Genomic DNA, 17,703 nt, shown 5'->3' on the forward strand with positions numbered 1-17,703 from the left:
TGGTTAAATAGACATGAATAAATTTAACAACAGTTTCAGTTACATAAAAAACAAACTCGGTATACCTTTTTTTGTCCTTAAGTTAATTATCATTGTAGTTGCTTTTGTAATACATGCACACTCTTATGATTAAACGTGTTTATTATTATCACCATCACTAGCATAAAAAATACGATTTTTATGGCTTTCCAAAATTATGTGTCATTATTTGTTTATTGCATATTGAAAATGGCTAGAAACATTATTTACATTCCTGTAAACGTTTTAATTAGATTTGAAGTAGGCACTTGCTCAAATTGTGCCTGTTAAAAATCCATGCTGCGATTAAAATGATAATTGTCGTGGCCCACTATAAGTATACCAACTGCTAGGCAAAAGAAAATATACACTTGAAAATAGTATTTGACCGAAATATTGCTACCGTTAACACACGCTACTAGGCTGAAAACAGTCGCCGTAACTCTGCAAACTTAATGCCCAAAACACAACTATGATACCCATACCAAATACATCAACATAGAATAACTAGTTTTTGTTTGTTTCGTTTTTAGCAACCATGGTACATGGGTGAAAACATGTATTTTCTTTTGCCCGACAATTTACTTCAATTGCGAAGAAATGAAAATAATTTCCTCCTTTCTTTCATCAAATATTTAAATTTCGTTTAAAATATTCCAAGACACGTTATTTGTACTTTAAGTTACTTGTGTTTATCGCGAATTGCTCGTTTCACTGCGTCAACACCCTGAGGAACGATCGACCTGCCTGTCAACCACATGTTCATGTTTACAAACTGTAAACCTGGGATTTCCCCTTGTGTATTTTTAGAAACAACCGGTTGCGACCGTTGTCAATGCATGCTGGGATGTTTAAACCTCCTAATGTTGAACCATGCATTAACCAATCATCTAACAGAATCTAGCCAATGGAATGCGGGGAGTAGGCGTCCATAGTGCCTGCGTTGTCAAGTTACCTTGATAAAAAAGCGACCCGCGTTATACATTCAGACGGCGACCTGTCATCTACATCGAAAAGGCAGAAGTTACATTAATATTCTTACAGTTGGTCTTACGGTTTTGATAATACGTCGTTCAAACCACCAGATTTGTAAGTATGACATTATTTATTAAAATGACGTGTGTGCAATAATAGCTATTTCGTAAAGTGTCTTTGTGCGCTCGTGCCATTTCGCGTGCTTTTTAATTTCCGAATAATCCTCATTGACAGCCACTGCCCGTGGAAGGCCATTACATAATTTATGTCAAATTTTATTACCGCCGAAGTATTTTTTCACAAGCAAAAACAATATATTGATGTACAGGGATACTGATTTAGCCAAGAAGGTACAGCAGTGTCCTTATTATTGTCACGTGTCATTAGTGCCGCTATAATTAATATGAGGTCATTATAGTAATCGTCGATTTGGCGGTTTATAATGATGTCATCACAAAATTGATTTTAAAGTCGGTTGGTAAAAAAATTAATCGTGTGACTCAGTCTGAGATTTAAAAACTCAGAAGCACAGCGGTGACACAGCGGGAGATTAGCCCGATCGTGTCCGTGCAGCGCTTCGGGTGGTTTCGTTACTAATGACTCTGGAGATCATCCTATCTGTATAAATTTCAGAAAACACTGTTATAGTATTGCTATTTAAAGTTAACTAGATTTAAATAGTTTTTTTATTTGATTTTTAATGCGTAAATGTCCGTACATATATTACATGATTATTCCTTTTTTTCATCTAAACGGGATTTCTATATATTTTTAGGGTAAGCAAATGATACAGATAGCCCATATAATTCATGATAATCTCTTATTACTTTTAAATGTTACGTCGTTCCAATTCATCGCTGACCAATACTTCATTTTGTTAACGTGGCCGGGTATGTGAATTTATTCAGTTGCCTAGGTTGCCACGATGCCTATAGCGGTGTGTACAAAGTGTCTTCCCATTCACATGTGGGGCACTCCCTGCAGAGCTTTGTAAGCAGGAATGTCGGATATAAACGGCGGTCTTATACCCTCATTGACTGCCCCCATTCACATGCCTTGTGGCAGGCTATGGTGTATTTGCATAAAGGTAGTTGAGTGTTCAGGAATGTCAAGCATACAATCATATACAGTGTTAGAAGGTCTTGTGTGCCATGACTGAGGTCTCCTGCTAACATGTCCAGTCTTGGGTACCATCTGGCACTGTTAACATAGGTTTGAGACATGGACTGCAGGGATAGAAACTGCTACTTGACTGTAACTTAGCCCTACTCTTGTCAACATACAGAGGGACTCGTCTTACATAACCACTAGTCCGAAATGAGCAATGGACTATTTGGGTACTATGTAGACTTGACCAATGGTGGACCCTTGACCTGCATTCTTAATCTGGAAACACTGATTTAATTTTACTTTGACTGATTTTGGTAATTATAGTTATGTGTGTTGGTGTATCAGTTATGTCACAAGTCAAAATATGTCTGTACTCTGTCGTACTTGTAGGCTGTTTTGTGTCTATATTATTTCTGATATTTCATATGAAACATTTGTTTTGCAGCAAAATGACCGAAAGGAAAGCAGTCATCAAGAATGCCGACATGAGCGAGGACATGCAGCAAGATGCTGTAGACTGCGCCACAACAGCTCTCGAGAAATACAACATTGAAAAAGACATTGCTGCCTACATCAAGAAAGAGTTCGACAAAAAATACAACCCAACATGGCATTGTATCGTTGGACGTAACTTTGGAAGCTATGTGACCCATGAAACAAAGCACTTTATCTATTTCTATCTTGGACAAGTTGCCATCTTGCTCTTCAAGTCTGGATGAAATGGAACTGTATACTTCCTCCACGATGATATTTACCGGTCTCTTTCCTACATATGATGGATGAAAGGCAAGCTGACAGCTGGGAATCGGCTGATTAGTGTGGACTTGTGTGTGAGATGATGTTTCTTGACTGTTTGTGGATCTGCATTTCTCAAAGAACCAAATCAAACCAACCTCTGAATAAGGACGTATGAGCCTGCAACTTAAAACGTTTTTGTACTTATATATTTATCATTTTTTGTTACTTTTGTTGTCATCATGTGGAACATAATGAAGCCTTTTTATTTAATCTATTAAAATCATATTGTTTACTATACAATCATTTTCTTGTTTTCTTGTGCTGGCATGGTCTTTGAGCAGGAATATCATAGACGATGTGATACCACTGACTTAATTTGGGTCCAATGTTGTAAGTACAGAGACAACCATTCATCAATATATTTTTAACCATTCTGCTAATAGGACTAAGTGAAAGATACTGGGAATGTTTTCAAAAAGCATTGCCCAGTGAGTTTTAGCTCTCCTGACTGGCAGTATAGTAATGTTATGTCAGGCCTGGTCTGTCATAAGCATCTTCACAGAAACCACTGGACCAAAGAGGCTGACACTTCACATACATGTTCCCACCAATGATGAATTCCCAGTTTGTTCGAGAGATTCAAATCTCACTTTCTACATGGCAGACACAGCAATCCTATTCACATTTACCCACCAATAACTACATTTTTTCAAGAGGTTTGAATCCAATTTTCAATATGTTCACACCAGCAGCCATATCGACCAAGCACTGTACTAGTTATCAGCCCAGTTACATCACATACACAAACAATACATAAATCAAAGTTTGAATGCTGTCAATGGATGACGTAAACAATACAGTGGTGTGCGTGAAGAGATATTTACACTAGTGCACATGCAACCTGTGAAGATCCGGGTTAGAAAAGGTCTACAGCAACCCATGCTTGCACTAGGAGGCGACTATGCTGATCGTAAGAGGTGACAGGACCGGGTGCTAAGACGTGGTTGATGCATATCATCATATCCCAATTGCGTGGATTGATGCTCGTGATATCTATCACTGGATTGTATGGCCCAGACTCTATTATTTACAGACTGCTGTCATATGGCTGGAATATTGCTGAGTGTGTCATTAAACAACAAACAAACAAATATGTGCGCATATGTTTTTTATGAACTCGGTTATTTCAAACCCTATGGGTAATAAAGCAAAATAGGATATTTTTTATCAAAACCATAAAGTCAACCATGTGTACTTTAGATCCTTGTTATCCTAGATGTTCCTATAGTGGCATGGTTTGTCCAAACTGATCGCAGACCAGAACAAGCATGGTAGTTGACCAGTTCTCAGAGCCAGCATGTCCGAGGTTAAGTCCCTATATTCTATAGCAGAAGGAGGACACCTTAATTACCCCACACCCTTCTTAACTCAGATCCTGGGTAGAGTAGGTCTTCAGCAACCCATGCTTGCCGTAAAAGGCGACTATGCTTATCATAAGCGGTGACGAACGGGATCGGGTGGTCAGGCTTGCTGACTTGGTTGATGCATGACATTGATCCCAATTGCGTGGATTGATGATCATGATGTCAATCACTGGATTGCCTGGTCCAGACACGATTTTTTACAGACCGCCGTCATATAGCTGGAATATTGGTGAGTGCGGTGTTAAACAACAAATAAACAAACAAACAAACAAACTATCTTCTTTCGAGACTTCCTGTAAGAAAATCATTAATAATGCCCTGCATTAAAAGACAGATGAAATGTTTAAGGCTCTTTCATATTCAAATTCCTTTTATGAACTTCGGATATGGAAAGACACAACTCAGAATGCAATACTACTAAATCTACTTGTTTCACTGCTGTAGCATGCTCAAAGCGCTACATTAGTGGATCAGTGTGCACTCGATTTATTGTCAACGCCCTGGAGATGCTGGGGATGCTGATGGTAAGAGCCGTCAAAATGGATCAGGTGGTCAGGCTTGGTTCATGGTGTGTTGATGTACCCATGGTGTGGATTGTTGCTCATGATATTAATCACTGGATTGTCTGGTCCATATCGATTATTTACAAGATGGAATATTGCTAATTGCTGCATTTAAAAATAAACTAAACTGGATTTTAAACCTTATCTCAGTCTTATTACATTTTGAAGATCCGGGGTAGAAGAGATCTTCAGCAACCCATGCTTGCCATAAAAGGCGACTATGCTTGGCCCCTAACGGGATCGGGTGGTCAGACTCGCTGACTTGGATGATGCTTCTCATCGATCCCAATTGCGTGGATCAATGCTCATGATATCAATCACTGGATTGTCTGGTCCAGACTCGATTATTTACAGACCGCAGTCATACAGTTGGAATATTGCTGACAATCCAGTGATTGATATCATGAGCATCGATCCACGTAATTGACATTTCTAAGGATATATATATATATATCAGACACTTATTGGGACAACTTGTTATTTTTTATATAAACTAGAAATTATGATTTAAACAAATAAATATTGCCTAAGAGAACTATTGTCTTAGAGACTTGTGCAAGTCCACAAATATGATACAGTCCGAAGTCTCACGGCCGAGGTGAGCTGACATGTATGTTCAATCTCCGTATCTGGAAGTCTTGGATACAAGGTTGGGATATTTCCGTACACAGAATGTTGATGACTTGATTATGGATAATCTATCTTGAAAGGACAAGTAAGTGAAGTTGGTCAATAAGAAGTGTTGAGACTCGATAATGTGAATGTTTTCTGCAGAAACTAATTATGACAAAAATACAGTAATTTCTAAGTGGGAATCCCTAGGCAACGTCGTGCAACAGAACTGTTGAAATCAATAATATAAGTGACTAGAGCTAATGAAACAGCCCATTACAAGTACTGTATTCAGCATTTCTCCTTCAAATCTTTGGAGTTTTTGTAACCAAGCTCCTCACAGCAACACCTCGTGTTGGAGGAAGTTATGTCATAAATGCACAGAAGCAGGGGGCCCAGTTGGCCCAGTCGTCTATGGCGCCCCAATGCGCTGTGCAGGGTTGTGTCCCTCAGGCACACCTGCAATCTATGGTCATGGGTTTGAATCCCATTTCTAGGTTTGTCAGAGCCATACCCGTGCTCGTGGGTATCACCAAAGTGGTATCGTCGTCTAACACCTGCATCACTTCTGGCTTTCCTCCTACATGAAGCTGACACATCGGGATATAACTGGAAAACTGTTCAAAATGGCCTTCAGCCCAATTCTCTCACTCACTCACTCATAAGAGCATGTTTGTGATATTAAATTTCTTTTGCATTTGAAATCGTGCTTCCTTACTGACGATGATATTTTTTAGTCATAAAACCGGTTTTAGCGATGCAACACTATGCCAACATAGACACTGCTTTTTTTAAAGAAGATAATAAGAAATTATACCAATTGCAAACATCCACGCACTCCACAAATCAACACACAGCAACGTTAAAGATGACCCGTGAAGATCCGGGGAAGAATAGGTCTTCATTAACCCACGCGTGCCTTAAAAGGCAACTATGCTCGTTGTAAGAGGCGACTAACAGGATCGGATGGTCAGGTTCACTGACTTGGTTCATGCATGTCATTGATCCCTATTGCGTGGATTGGTGCTCATGTTATTAATCACTGGATTATCTGGTCCAGACTTGATGATTATTTACAGACCGCAGTCATATAGCTGGAATATTGCTGGGTGCGGCATTAAACAACAAACAAACCAACAAACAAAAGTATTGAAGTTATGTTTTGTGTGCAACAAGCAAGGGTCCTGGAATCCCAACAGGGCTTTGGTTTGGAGGACAACATACAAACAGTAATAAGCTAGAACACAAGGCATTTTTTATGAGACATTTAAATATGTTTAATATAATGTTGCAGGTTTCAAACCTTTCTATAATATCCCAGCTAATACTGGGTTCTTCAAACAAAATTCTTCATGATAAACTTCAATTTGCAACAATATCAAGGAAAAGATTGAGTGCACAACAAAGTTAGTTTTGTGCCATGTCGTCAGTGATGACATGATGATGACGCTAATCCGGTGATCCCATGTTCCTTCTAAATGCTCATCATCTGTCTTTCACAAAGGTCAAACACCAGCCTTATGTATCAGTGGTAAACCTGTGTCACTCATACTGCAAGGAATAATTCCCAATGATCTTATTAAAAAGGCAGACCTTTTACTCTGATACTCATTTTGTGCACATCTGACACAACAGACTTTGACGTTTTCACCTGGCAGGCTTAGCAACAAGCACCCTTTCTATGGCACCCAGTGGCACCCTGGGAGGATAAGTTTTTATTGTAATCCCTGTCGTGAAGTCATCCATGGAGCTAACGCTGTCCTTCTGTCGCAGTTCGTCGCCAAATTCTTCGTCTTCATGCCATAAATTTGATTCTGAAATTTCGATTCTTAACTAAAGACAACCCACAGAACAAAAATACCATGACAGCAAACCTGATAGTCCATGGATTTCACAAAGGAAACAGGAAGGAAAATATCCACATCAATGGACTGTAGTACCACATACTTTATTATTTTCCATTCAGAACTTCCTGTCTGTGTTCAATTTCCAAGTCAACAATGCTGCTCTGAATGCTTCACTCAGTTGTAGTGATAATTTAGAAGCCTGATTGGCTGATTAGAAAGTTCACCTGACGTGACCTAATGAGTGCTAGTCGGATCTTCAACAGAGAGGTGTGTCAGGGTGAAGGTCTGATATTACTGACATTGAGTTCACATAATCTTAAATCCAGAATGAATGGCAGCGACTCCAAATGTTAGGTTCTCGTGGCTGACAACTCTGAAGCCAGCTCTCCGGATCATTGCAGAAAAGTCCTCCTGAAAAATACAAATATTATCAGTCAGGTGTGATCAGAACTACATATGTATACGTGACTGTGCCAGAAGTATTTGAGACTACTTGCCTGAACATGTCTCTTAGCATAATTTTCAGTAGACCTTAGTGTTAAGATATGGATTTTTTCTAGCCGAGCTTACTGGACCCAACAGAATATTTTCATAGACTCTGGCTTCAGACTGGTGAGTGAGTGAGGTGGGTTTAACGCCGCTTTTAACATTATTACAGTTATATCGCGGCATGTCAGGTTAAATGTGGGAGGAAAGCCTGAAGTGATGCAGGTCTCAGACGGTAATCACTTCGATGAAACTACAAGCAAGAAACATAATTGGGGCAAACTAGGATTCGAACCCACAATCATAGATTTCTGGCGTGCCTAAGGGACACAACTCTGCACAGCGAGTAGCAGTGCCTAAAGACGACTGGGCCACCCATGCCCCCTTCGGACTAGTTGCAGACAAGCCTACAAATCTACTTATTTTGTATGACTAGCATACAAATCTACTTATTTTGTATGACTAGCATACAAATCTACTTATTTTGTATGACTAGCATACAAATCTACTTATTTTGTATGCAGATTGATTTTTCGTAATATGAAACTAAACGATAATACACAGTACACTTTATTCCGGATTGATTCACAAATAATCGTGATAATCTGCGTCAGTGAGCAGTATTTTAACAGTGTTTCAGTTATATCACAGCATATCAGTTTAATGTGGAAGAAAAGTTGAAAACAAATTAGGATTGAGATGTTTACCATGATAGCACAGGGCTATAATGGAGAGTCATAATGGGGCGTAATTTGGGCTCAAACCAACAGATCCTTAAATGACTAAAAGGGACAACTCTGCTGCTTGGGCCCTTCAAGTCACAGAGTGAACAACCCAGTGTGGATTCCGGGTTAGAATTGCTTGTCATGAGAGGTGACTTAATGGATTCCGGGTTAGAATTACTTGTCTTGAGATGTGAGTTACATGATTCCGGGTTAGAATTGCTTGTCATGAGAGGTTACTTATATGATTCCGGGTTAGAATTGCTTGTCATGAGAGGTGACTTATATGATTCCGGGTTAGAATTGCTTGTCATGAGAGGTGAGTTACATGATTCCGGGTTAGAATTGCTTGTCATGAGAGGTGACTTATATGATTCCGGGTTAGAATTGCTTGTCATGAGAGGTGACTTATATGATTCCGGGTTAGAATTGCTTGTCATGAGAGGTGAGTTACATGATTCCGGGTTAGAATTGCTTGTCATGAGAGGTGACAGTGGATTCTGGGTTAGAATTGCTTGTCATGAGAGGTGACTTAATGGATTCTGGGATAGAATTGTTTGTCATGAGAGGTGACTTAATGGATTCTGGGTTAGAACTGCTTGTCATGAAAGGTGACTTAATGGATTCCGGGTTAGAATTGCTTGTCATGAGAGGTGACTTATATGATTCCGGGTTAGAATTGCTTGTCATGAGAGGTGACTTATATGATTCCGGGTTAGAATTGCTTGTCATGAGAGGTGAGTTACATGATTCCGGGTTAGAATTGCTTGTCATGAGAGGTGACAGTGGATTCTGGGTTAGAATTGCTTGTCATGAGAGGTGACTTAATGGATTCTGGGATAGAATTGTTTGTCATGAGAGGTGACTTAATGGATTCTGGGTTAGAACTGCTTGTCATGAAAGGTGACTTAATGGATTCCGGGTTAGAATTGCTTGTCATGAGAGGTGACTTAATGGATTCCAGGTTAGAATTGCTTGTCATGAGAGGTGACTTAATGGATTCTGGGTTAGAATTACTTGTCATGAGAGATGACTTAAATTAATGGATTCCGGGTTAGAATTGCTTGTCATGAGAGGTGACTTAATGGATTCCGGGTTAGAATTACTTGTCTTGAGATGTGAGTTACATGATTCCGGGTTAGAATTGCTTGTCATGAGAGGTTACTTATATGATTCCGGGTTAGAATTGCTTGTCATGAGAGGTGACTTATATGATTCCGGGTTAGAATTGCTTGTCATGAGAGGTGAGTTACATGATTCCGGGTTAGAATTGCTTGTCATGAGAGGTGACTTATATGATTCCGGGTTAGAATTGCTTGTCATGAGAGGTGACTTATATGATTCCGGGTTAGAATTGCTTGTCATGAGAGGTGAGTTACATGATTCCGGGTTAGAATTGCTTGTCATGAGAGGTGACAGTGGATTCTGGGTTAGAATTGCTTGTCATGAGAGGTGACTTAATGGATTCTGGGATAGAATTGTTTGTCATGAGAGGTGACTTAATGGATTCTGGGTTAGAACTGCTTGTCATGAAAGGTGACTTAATGGATTCCGGGTTAGAATTGCTTGTCATGAGAGGTGACTTAATGGATTCCAGGTTAGAATTGCTTGTCATGAGAGGTGACTTAATGGATTCTTGGTTAGAATTACTTGTCATGAGAGATGACTTAAATTAATGGATTCTGGGTTAGAATTGCTTGTCATGAGAGGTGACTTAAATTAATGGATTCCGGGTTAGAATTGCTTGTCATGAAAGGTGACTTATATGATTCCTGGTTAGAATTGCTTGTCATGAGAGGTGACTTAATGGATTCCGGGTTAGAATTGCTGGTCATGAGAGGTGACTTAATGGATTCCGGGTTAGAATTGCTGGTCATGAGAGGTGACTTAATGGATTCCGGGTTAGAATTGCTGGTCATGAGAGGTGACTTAATGGATTCTGGGTTAGAATTGCTTGTCATGAGAGGTGACTTAATGGATTCTGGGTTAGAATTACTTGTCATGAGAGATGACGTAAATTAATGGATTCTTGGTTAGAATTGCTTGTCATCAGAGGGGACCTAATGGATTCAGTGTTAGAACTGCTTGTCACAAGAGGTGATTTCATGGATGTGCGGTCAGGATATGTGGCTTGGTAGACACAGGGTGTCTGGACAAATACGGGAAGCGAACCCCCTGCCTTTGAATCTGCCAATGGCGTTCTAACATCCTGCAGGGATACAAGGACACGTATCAATGAAATCCCAAATCCTGACCACCAGATCCATTAGGTCACCTTATGCTGGGGACAAAATCTAACCCGGAATACCCTTGGGGTTGATCTGCCAGTGGCATCCTCTCATCCTTTTATCCATGTGACTGTGCCTGGATCACATTGGCTCTGTTCTCCTTTCTCCTGCTCAGTATTGATCTCATCAGTGATGTAACTGCCAGTCAGCCTGACCCACCAGGTGGGACAAATGCAGAAGATTTACTGCAAGCCGTACTTAACACAAATCAATCCTACTGTCACAACAATTTCTTGTTTGCCAAAGACATCAGCTTGAAAAAAAATCAATATTTGGCTTACACTACCTTCAGATATACTACTCAAAATAAGTTAAAGAGCACCTGACTTTTCCATACGACTAAACCTTCCTAGTCAGAGGAAACAAGAGTCATCAGAAGACGACAAATCCCCCCGGCCCCCACAACAGCAAAAGGCACCACTTCAGCCCCTGGTTAATACATGTACCAAGTTTGGATGAAAAATCTTTCACGGTTTTTAAGTTATGCTCCGGAAATGAAATATGGACAGACAGACATACATACACTATGGAATGAGAAAAACCTTGGTGGAATAAATACAGTGTTTATTCCTAATACAGGATATTTACCACCCCAAAATACTTCGCGTGATCATGTGATAACATCTATAAACTCTTCAACCCTGTGTATAAGACGATTCCCCTTGAAAGCCCCCTAGTTCTAGGTACAAAAACTTGCCTTCTACAGTGAATGAGTGAGTGAGTTGGGTTTAATGCCGCTTTTAACAGCATTTCAGTTATATCGTGGCATGTCAGCTTAATGCGGGAAGAAAGCATAAAGTGATGCAGGTGCCAGATGTTTACCACTTCGGTGAAACCCACGAGCATGGGTATGGTGCTGACAAACCTAGAAACATAATCGGGGCGAATCAGTATTCGAACCCACAATCATAGGTTTCTGGCATGTCCAAGGGACGCAACTCTGCACAGCAAATCACGGCATCTTAGACAGCTGTGCCACCTGTGCCCCCCTCGCCTTATACAGAGCTATATATGGTACTGTTTTGCAATTGAAATGAATTGGAAACATGACTGTGTTGAGATACCGGTCAAGTTTCTCAATACTGTTGTATGCCTGCCTTTCTTGTTCCGCTACCTTCATTTTATGAGAGTCATTTCCCCAGATGTCCATTACTGACCGGCCATTTAATATTTATGGGGTGAGTGGAAGAAGGGGACCCAGGACTCTGGACAGACAAAGACTGTTTTTGTGTGACTGTTTCAAGACATATTATTTTTTCTGAAGGGGAGAACAAAAGATTTGAGGGGAAACACAACACAACAGTTTCACAACACTCCCAGGCCCAATGAGTGAGTGAGTGAGTGAGTGAGTGAGTGAGTGAGTGAGTGAGTTTGGTTTGACTCTGCTTGAAATAGTTCCAGTTATATCACGGCATGTCTGCTTGATGTGGGAAACTAAGTGATGCAGGTCTTAGATGTAAGCCACTTTCGTGAAACCTACGAGGACAGACATGGTGCTGACAACCTTAGAAACATGATCACATCAAACCAGGATTTGAACCCACACGGATAGGTTTATAGTATGCCCAAGGGACACAACGCTGCACAGCGAATTGCCAAGCCTTAGATGACTAGGCCATCTGTGCCGCCATGAAAATCCAAAACTTCGGAGAGAGCTACTGAGAGCATGGCAAGGATTTCATTCTGGAGTGAGTGAGTGAGTGAGTGAGTGAGTATGGTTTTACGCCGCTTTTAGCAATACTCCAGCAATATCACGGCGGGGGGGCACCAGAAATGGGCTTCACACATTGTACCCATGTCGGGAATCGAACCCGGGTCTTCGGCGTGACGAGCGAACGCTTTAACCACTAGGCTACCCCACCTCCCCTCTTTCTGGATACAGCTTTTAGTGGTTGAAGGGAATGCTAGATCAGGTACAACTATGTATTTTATAGGACAAAATGTATTACTGTTGATCAATGCATCGCTATATGCTATAAAATTCTTATTAAGCATAAATGCAGCAGCCAAGAATCAATAGCTGACGTTCTCAAACAGTTAGACTCACATTTACAAACATGAAGTGATGTCATCCTATTCCTAAGGTTTCTTCAAATAGTGGAAAGCCCGCAAACCCAGTTGCTAGTATCTGTGCCCCAAGCATTCCGATAGATTCAATGCTCTTGACCTTCGAACTTAACTATTCATTAACATCCTTTTAATATGCATCTAATGTTGACTGGTAAAAATTCACGATTTGTTTACATGAAAATTTGATGACGTGAATCGAATCTGCAACCTCAGATATCGTGTTTAGTACTGTAATGTAACCCACTGTTTGCCCACTTAGCTGCTGGGGAAGGTGGTGAAAGGGTATTCAATCTTACATAACTTCAGTTGTCTGCATGCTGCATGTGGTCTTTCTCTCATCTGTTGTTATCAAATTTGTTTTATACCGCAACTACAGTATTGTTTCATTATAAAGTATTTCTGGTATTTATTGCATTTAACTGGTTCATAAATAGAGATTATTATATGAGCACGTGTCATACTGATTTTACAAACAAGTGTCACAATTCTTCTATTTCCTGATGGAAAACGAGGATAAAACACAAATTCTTACACAAGTGATATAGAATCAGTATGACACGCATTTGTGTGTAATAATTCCTTTATTACCCATTATTTCTTAATCCTTTTAAGTTCCCCTGTAGAATGCACTGATCATGGCCACCATCTTAGAAAACAACTGTCCTATGACATCAACAATCCTCAGCTATGACGTAATTCCTAGAGTGACATCAATCGTACCTTATGTCACAATAACCATCAACGATGCCATACAGATGACATAAACAAAACAATGGTGTGCATGAAGTGATGTTTGCACTGGTGCACATACGATTTTTATAAACTTGGTTATTTCTTACTTTGGGGTAAAGCAAAATCTTGAGCTTGGGAAAAGCTCACGGGCCTAAGAATCCCTCGCACAATATTTTACATTTTCCACCGAAACCTTGGAGCTGTGTTCTGACTGGAATTTCAACCACACCAGTCTGACTCAGTTATATACAACATCAGCAACATAGCTGGAATGATGAGCGGTAAAAAACCCTATTATCTCCATCCAATATTGCTCAAAAATATTTCAGATCTCATTTTTTGGCACAAGAACCAGAGATTTCATCAACCGTTCAATTCAAAATTATGTCGGTTTGACAAAACCAATGAATACCATCCCTGACCTTTCTCGACATTCATTATCCATGGAAGCATTTCGTCTACAGACAAGCTAGTATATTCCACTCTGTCGTCTCTAATTGAATTACATGCTATTTTAGACCTCCACACTGTGCCAACACCGTCCACGCTATCTACTGGTACAGTCACCACCTCGTGTTACAGTCACCTTGTGTTATAGACTATGGTGTAGGTGGGATTACTGTAACACAGATTCCTGGAAATCTCCCCAGGGAATATCCTTGCTTCAGCATCAGTACCATCATCCTCATCTCAAGCTTCATATGACCAATAGTATTGTTCACGGAATTAGCTACGATTCTAAAGTGCCCTTTCCAGGTACTTTGGCAAGAAAAATATTTTGTTCAAAATTGGGATTTTCATGAAAGTTTCTGTCATAATGACTGACCTTTGTCTGAAGAACATTTAATTATATAGCCAACGTCACTGACATGGATTATGTCATAAGTATAAACAACAGTAAATTATCAGTGACATAACTGCACAGCTCGCTCAGTCAATGTACAATACATTGGGATTAACAAGGGCTGGGATGGGTAACTCGAAGTAGTACCCCGGTACCCACAGGACTACCCGGACCCGTGGTTAGTCACGTGATATATTGTTTAATGACAAAAAGTATCTAGAACTCTATGGTTACATTATAAGTAACAAATGTTCACATTTCTTTCTGACTATGCACCCATTCCTTTGGACTTTTCATATCTTTGAATAAAGATAGAACTTAGTCAGCTTCAGTGTATGCATGACCAGATTGTTTAATACATATATCTAAATATTTTTTGCTATGGTAAAAAAATGCCCAATCGGACATTTTGTACCTATCTCTTGAGACCTACAGTGGGTACCCAGGTAGGGTCGGGTAATAGAGGGGTGGGTACCCGTGTAGTAAATTCGGACTCGTCCCAGCCCTAGGATTAACAATGGGTATTAGCTTCTTAAAGTAATGCCTTTCTGGATCTCTATGTATATGTGGTTCACACCCAGAGTGATTAGTAATTAGTAATTAGTCTTTGGAATTAAATGTTCAATCAGAAAAAGGTTGTCCCAAATCAGTCGCTATGACAGTTCTTGTTTTTCTAAATTCTGTATTTTAACGTTGCAATCATGTAAAACTAAGCATTGAAGCCTCTTTCTCTTTGCTGGTCCTGTTTCCAGCGATATACAAATTACCTCTATAAAGCTATCACATTTGTTCTAACTGTATTTACGTGAATTGGGATATTCTTAATTCCAATTTGAGATATCAACCTCAGAGCAGGTCTAGATAAACTCTCATTTCAGTATGTTTTTGTTTGTTTTGTTTGTTTTTAATGTCGAACATTTCAGGTATATGATGGCGGCCTGTAAATATTCGAGACTGGACCAGATAATCCAGTGACTGACATCCATGAGCATCAGTCTATGCCGTTGGGATACGATGACATACATCAACCAAGTATGTGACTGTAGGCATATGTGTATTGCACTGTTGGCACATCAATATGTGACTGTCATCATGGCAATGTTTCACAGAAAAACTGCAACAGATTTTAAAAAGAGGGGGGCGGTTGGGTAGCCTAGAGGTTAAAGCGTTCGCTCATCACGCCGAAGACACGGGTCTGATTCCCGACATGGGTACAATGTGTGAAGCCCATATCTGGTGTCCCTGCCATGATATTGCTGGAATATTGCTAAAAGTGGCGTAAAACCACACTCACACACTCACTTAAAAAGAGGATGTGTATTTCTCACACCAATGATTTTTCTAAAAGCAAGCAATCACTTTCAAGCACTCATTGAACCAAAGAGAAGTCGGGGTGTATTACATCCCCTGAGGGCCACTGGTCCTCGTGGCTTCCCAGGTATTGATGACAGACAAAGTCAAGCAAACACAAGATGTTCAGCCTTGAGAGCCTGTGACCACACAAAGCCAGCTGAAGGAGAATACATTACAAGCATTTGTAACATCTTCGTCATCAGCCAAGGTGGCAGACTCTCCCTCCAAATACCACCACCCAATGCATGTGTTGCTAAATGGGAAGAAATCAAACGATGGCAGCTCCATCAACAGATTGCATGTTATATGAAAATCACCAGTCTGTTTTGCTAGCCGCGGAACACAAGTGTTATATCTGCTTGCTGTCTATGACTACACAAGTATTTATAGTATACAGCAGGTCTTTGTTTGGGTCACTGTGACTTTAATGATCTTTACTTTTTCCCCCAGTTTTAAAGTTCACATGTTATACAGGACCCGCCTTGTCTGTTGCTGACATCTCCAATGTAGAAGTGGAAGGCTATCTGCCGTTGACTGAGCATAAAATCAATTTATTTTATGGGCTTTAAAGACTAAAATCAACAACAAGCATGGTACAGGAGATCTTAAATTCTCAATGAGGGATTTTTGTTCTGTAGGTCGGACTAATTTATCTTTAGTTATAATATACAATTTATATCAATTTTTTTTCAGAAATATTTTCTTGGTCAATATGCCCAAAGTCTAGTCAGGGATCAGCTTTAACAGCTTTGACCCCTATTTGACCCCTTTGACAGGCTATTTGACACTTTTTCACATACACATGTTGAAATGATCAAATTCTAACTCTCTGTTAGAGCGTAACACTCAAAACTGCTAAATGTTTTGCTCATTGTTTGTTTGTTTGTTGTTTAACGCCACACACAGCAATATTCCAGCTATATGACTGCGGGATGAAAATAATCAAGTCTGGACAGACAATCAAGTGATTGACATCATGAGCATCAATTTTTAAAATTGGGATACGATTACATGCTTAACTGAGTCAGCAAGCCTGACCACCCGATCCCATTAGACGCGTCTTACGACAAAAATGGGTTGCTGAATGAGTGAGTGAGTGAGTGAGTGAGTGAGTGAGTGAGTGAGTTTAGCTCCACGCCGCTTTTAGCAACAGTCCAGCAATCAATCATGACGGGGGACACCAAAAATGGGCTTCACACATTGTACCCATGTGGAGAATTGAACCTGGGCCTTCGGCGTGATGAGCCAACGCTTTAACCACTAGGCTACCCCGGCGCCCCTGCATGGGTTGCTGAAGACTAATTCTAACCTGGATAAGTTATGCACATACTGTGGGCTAAAAACGGCCTTATCATACCATGTCCTTTTTCTGCATAAGAATCCTGAAAACTGGAGAGTTAGAAAATACATAGCTGTAAGTGTGCCTATATAAAGACATTGAGCAATTAAGCTTAAGTTGCTTCATGTGTAATCTGGATGCTCCGACATAACCCGGAGAAATCAATGATAGGCAGTGACTGAGGACAAGATGAACATGTGCGCTTCTCATAACTCGGCCCTTCAAGGACATGTCCTGTGGCGAACAACTTTATCCACTTATATCAATCTATATACACTTTTGAAGTCTTTTTATCTGTAATATGTTCTGTGACCTAGGATAAAAACATCTGGCTTTTTTTCATTATGACAGCTGGTATGAAGATGAATCACAGAGGGCCATATCCCTGAAGATGGAGAACAAAGGGGGCATATCAAGAAGTTTGTAGAAAATATTTCACATGACTCGCAGCAAGTACTTATTTAGCCATACCCTGATCATTCAATTTAATTGTAAAGATTCCTATATAATTTGATACACTAAATTAAGTAAATTGTATAATATATCACATTTATGAAATATGACACTAAAATCTTTGGGATG

General features: G+C 40.0%; 1 protein-coding gene across 1 annotated transcript in view; it reads right to left on the reverse strand.

Annotated features, from left to right (window-relative positions):
* Positions 1-6,740: 6,740 nt before the first annotated feature.
* The window catches only part of LOC139455830 (2-methoxy-6-polyprenyl-1,4-benzoquinol methylase, mitochondrial-like), a 63,679-nt gene continuing 52,716 nt past the window's right edge, over positions 6,741-17,703 (reverse strand). The window contains exon 7 of the mRNA XM_071237381.1: positions 6,741-7,698. Within this exon, the coding sequence (XP_071093482.1) occupies positions 7,594-7,698 (105 nt within the window). The 3' untranslated portion in view covers positions 6,741-7,593. The remainder of the gene's footprint in view (positions 7,699-17,703) is intronic.

Source organism: Haliotis cracherodii, unplaced genomic scaffold (genome assembly GCF_022045235.1).
Source record: "Haliotis cracherodii isolate W230 unplaced genomic scaffold, xgHalCrac1.p SCAF_11, whole genome shotgun sequence".
Classification (NCBI taxonomy): domain Eukaryota; kingdom Metazoa; phylum Mollusca; class Gastropoda; order Lepetellida; family Haliotidae; genus Haliotis; species Haliotis cracherodii.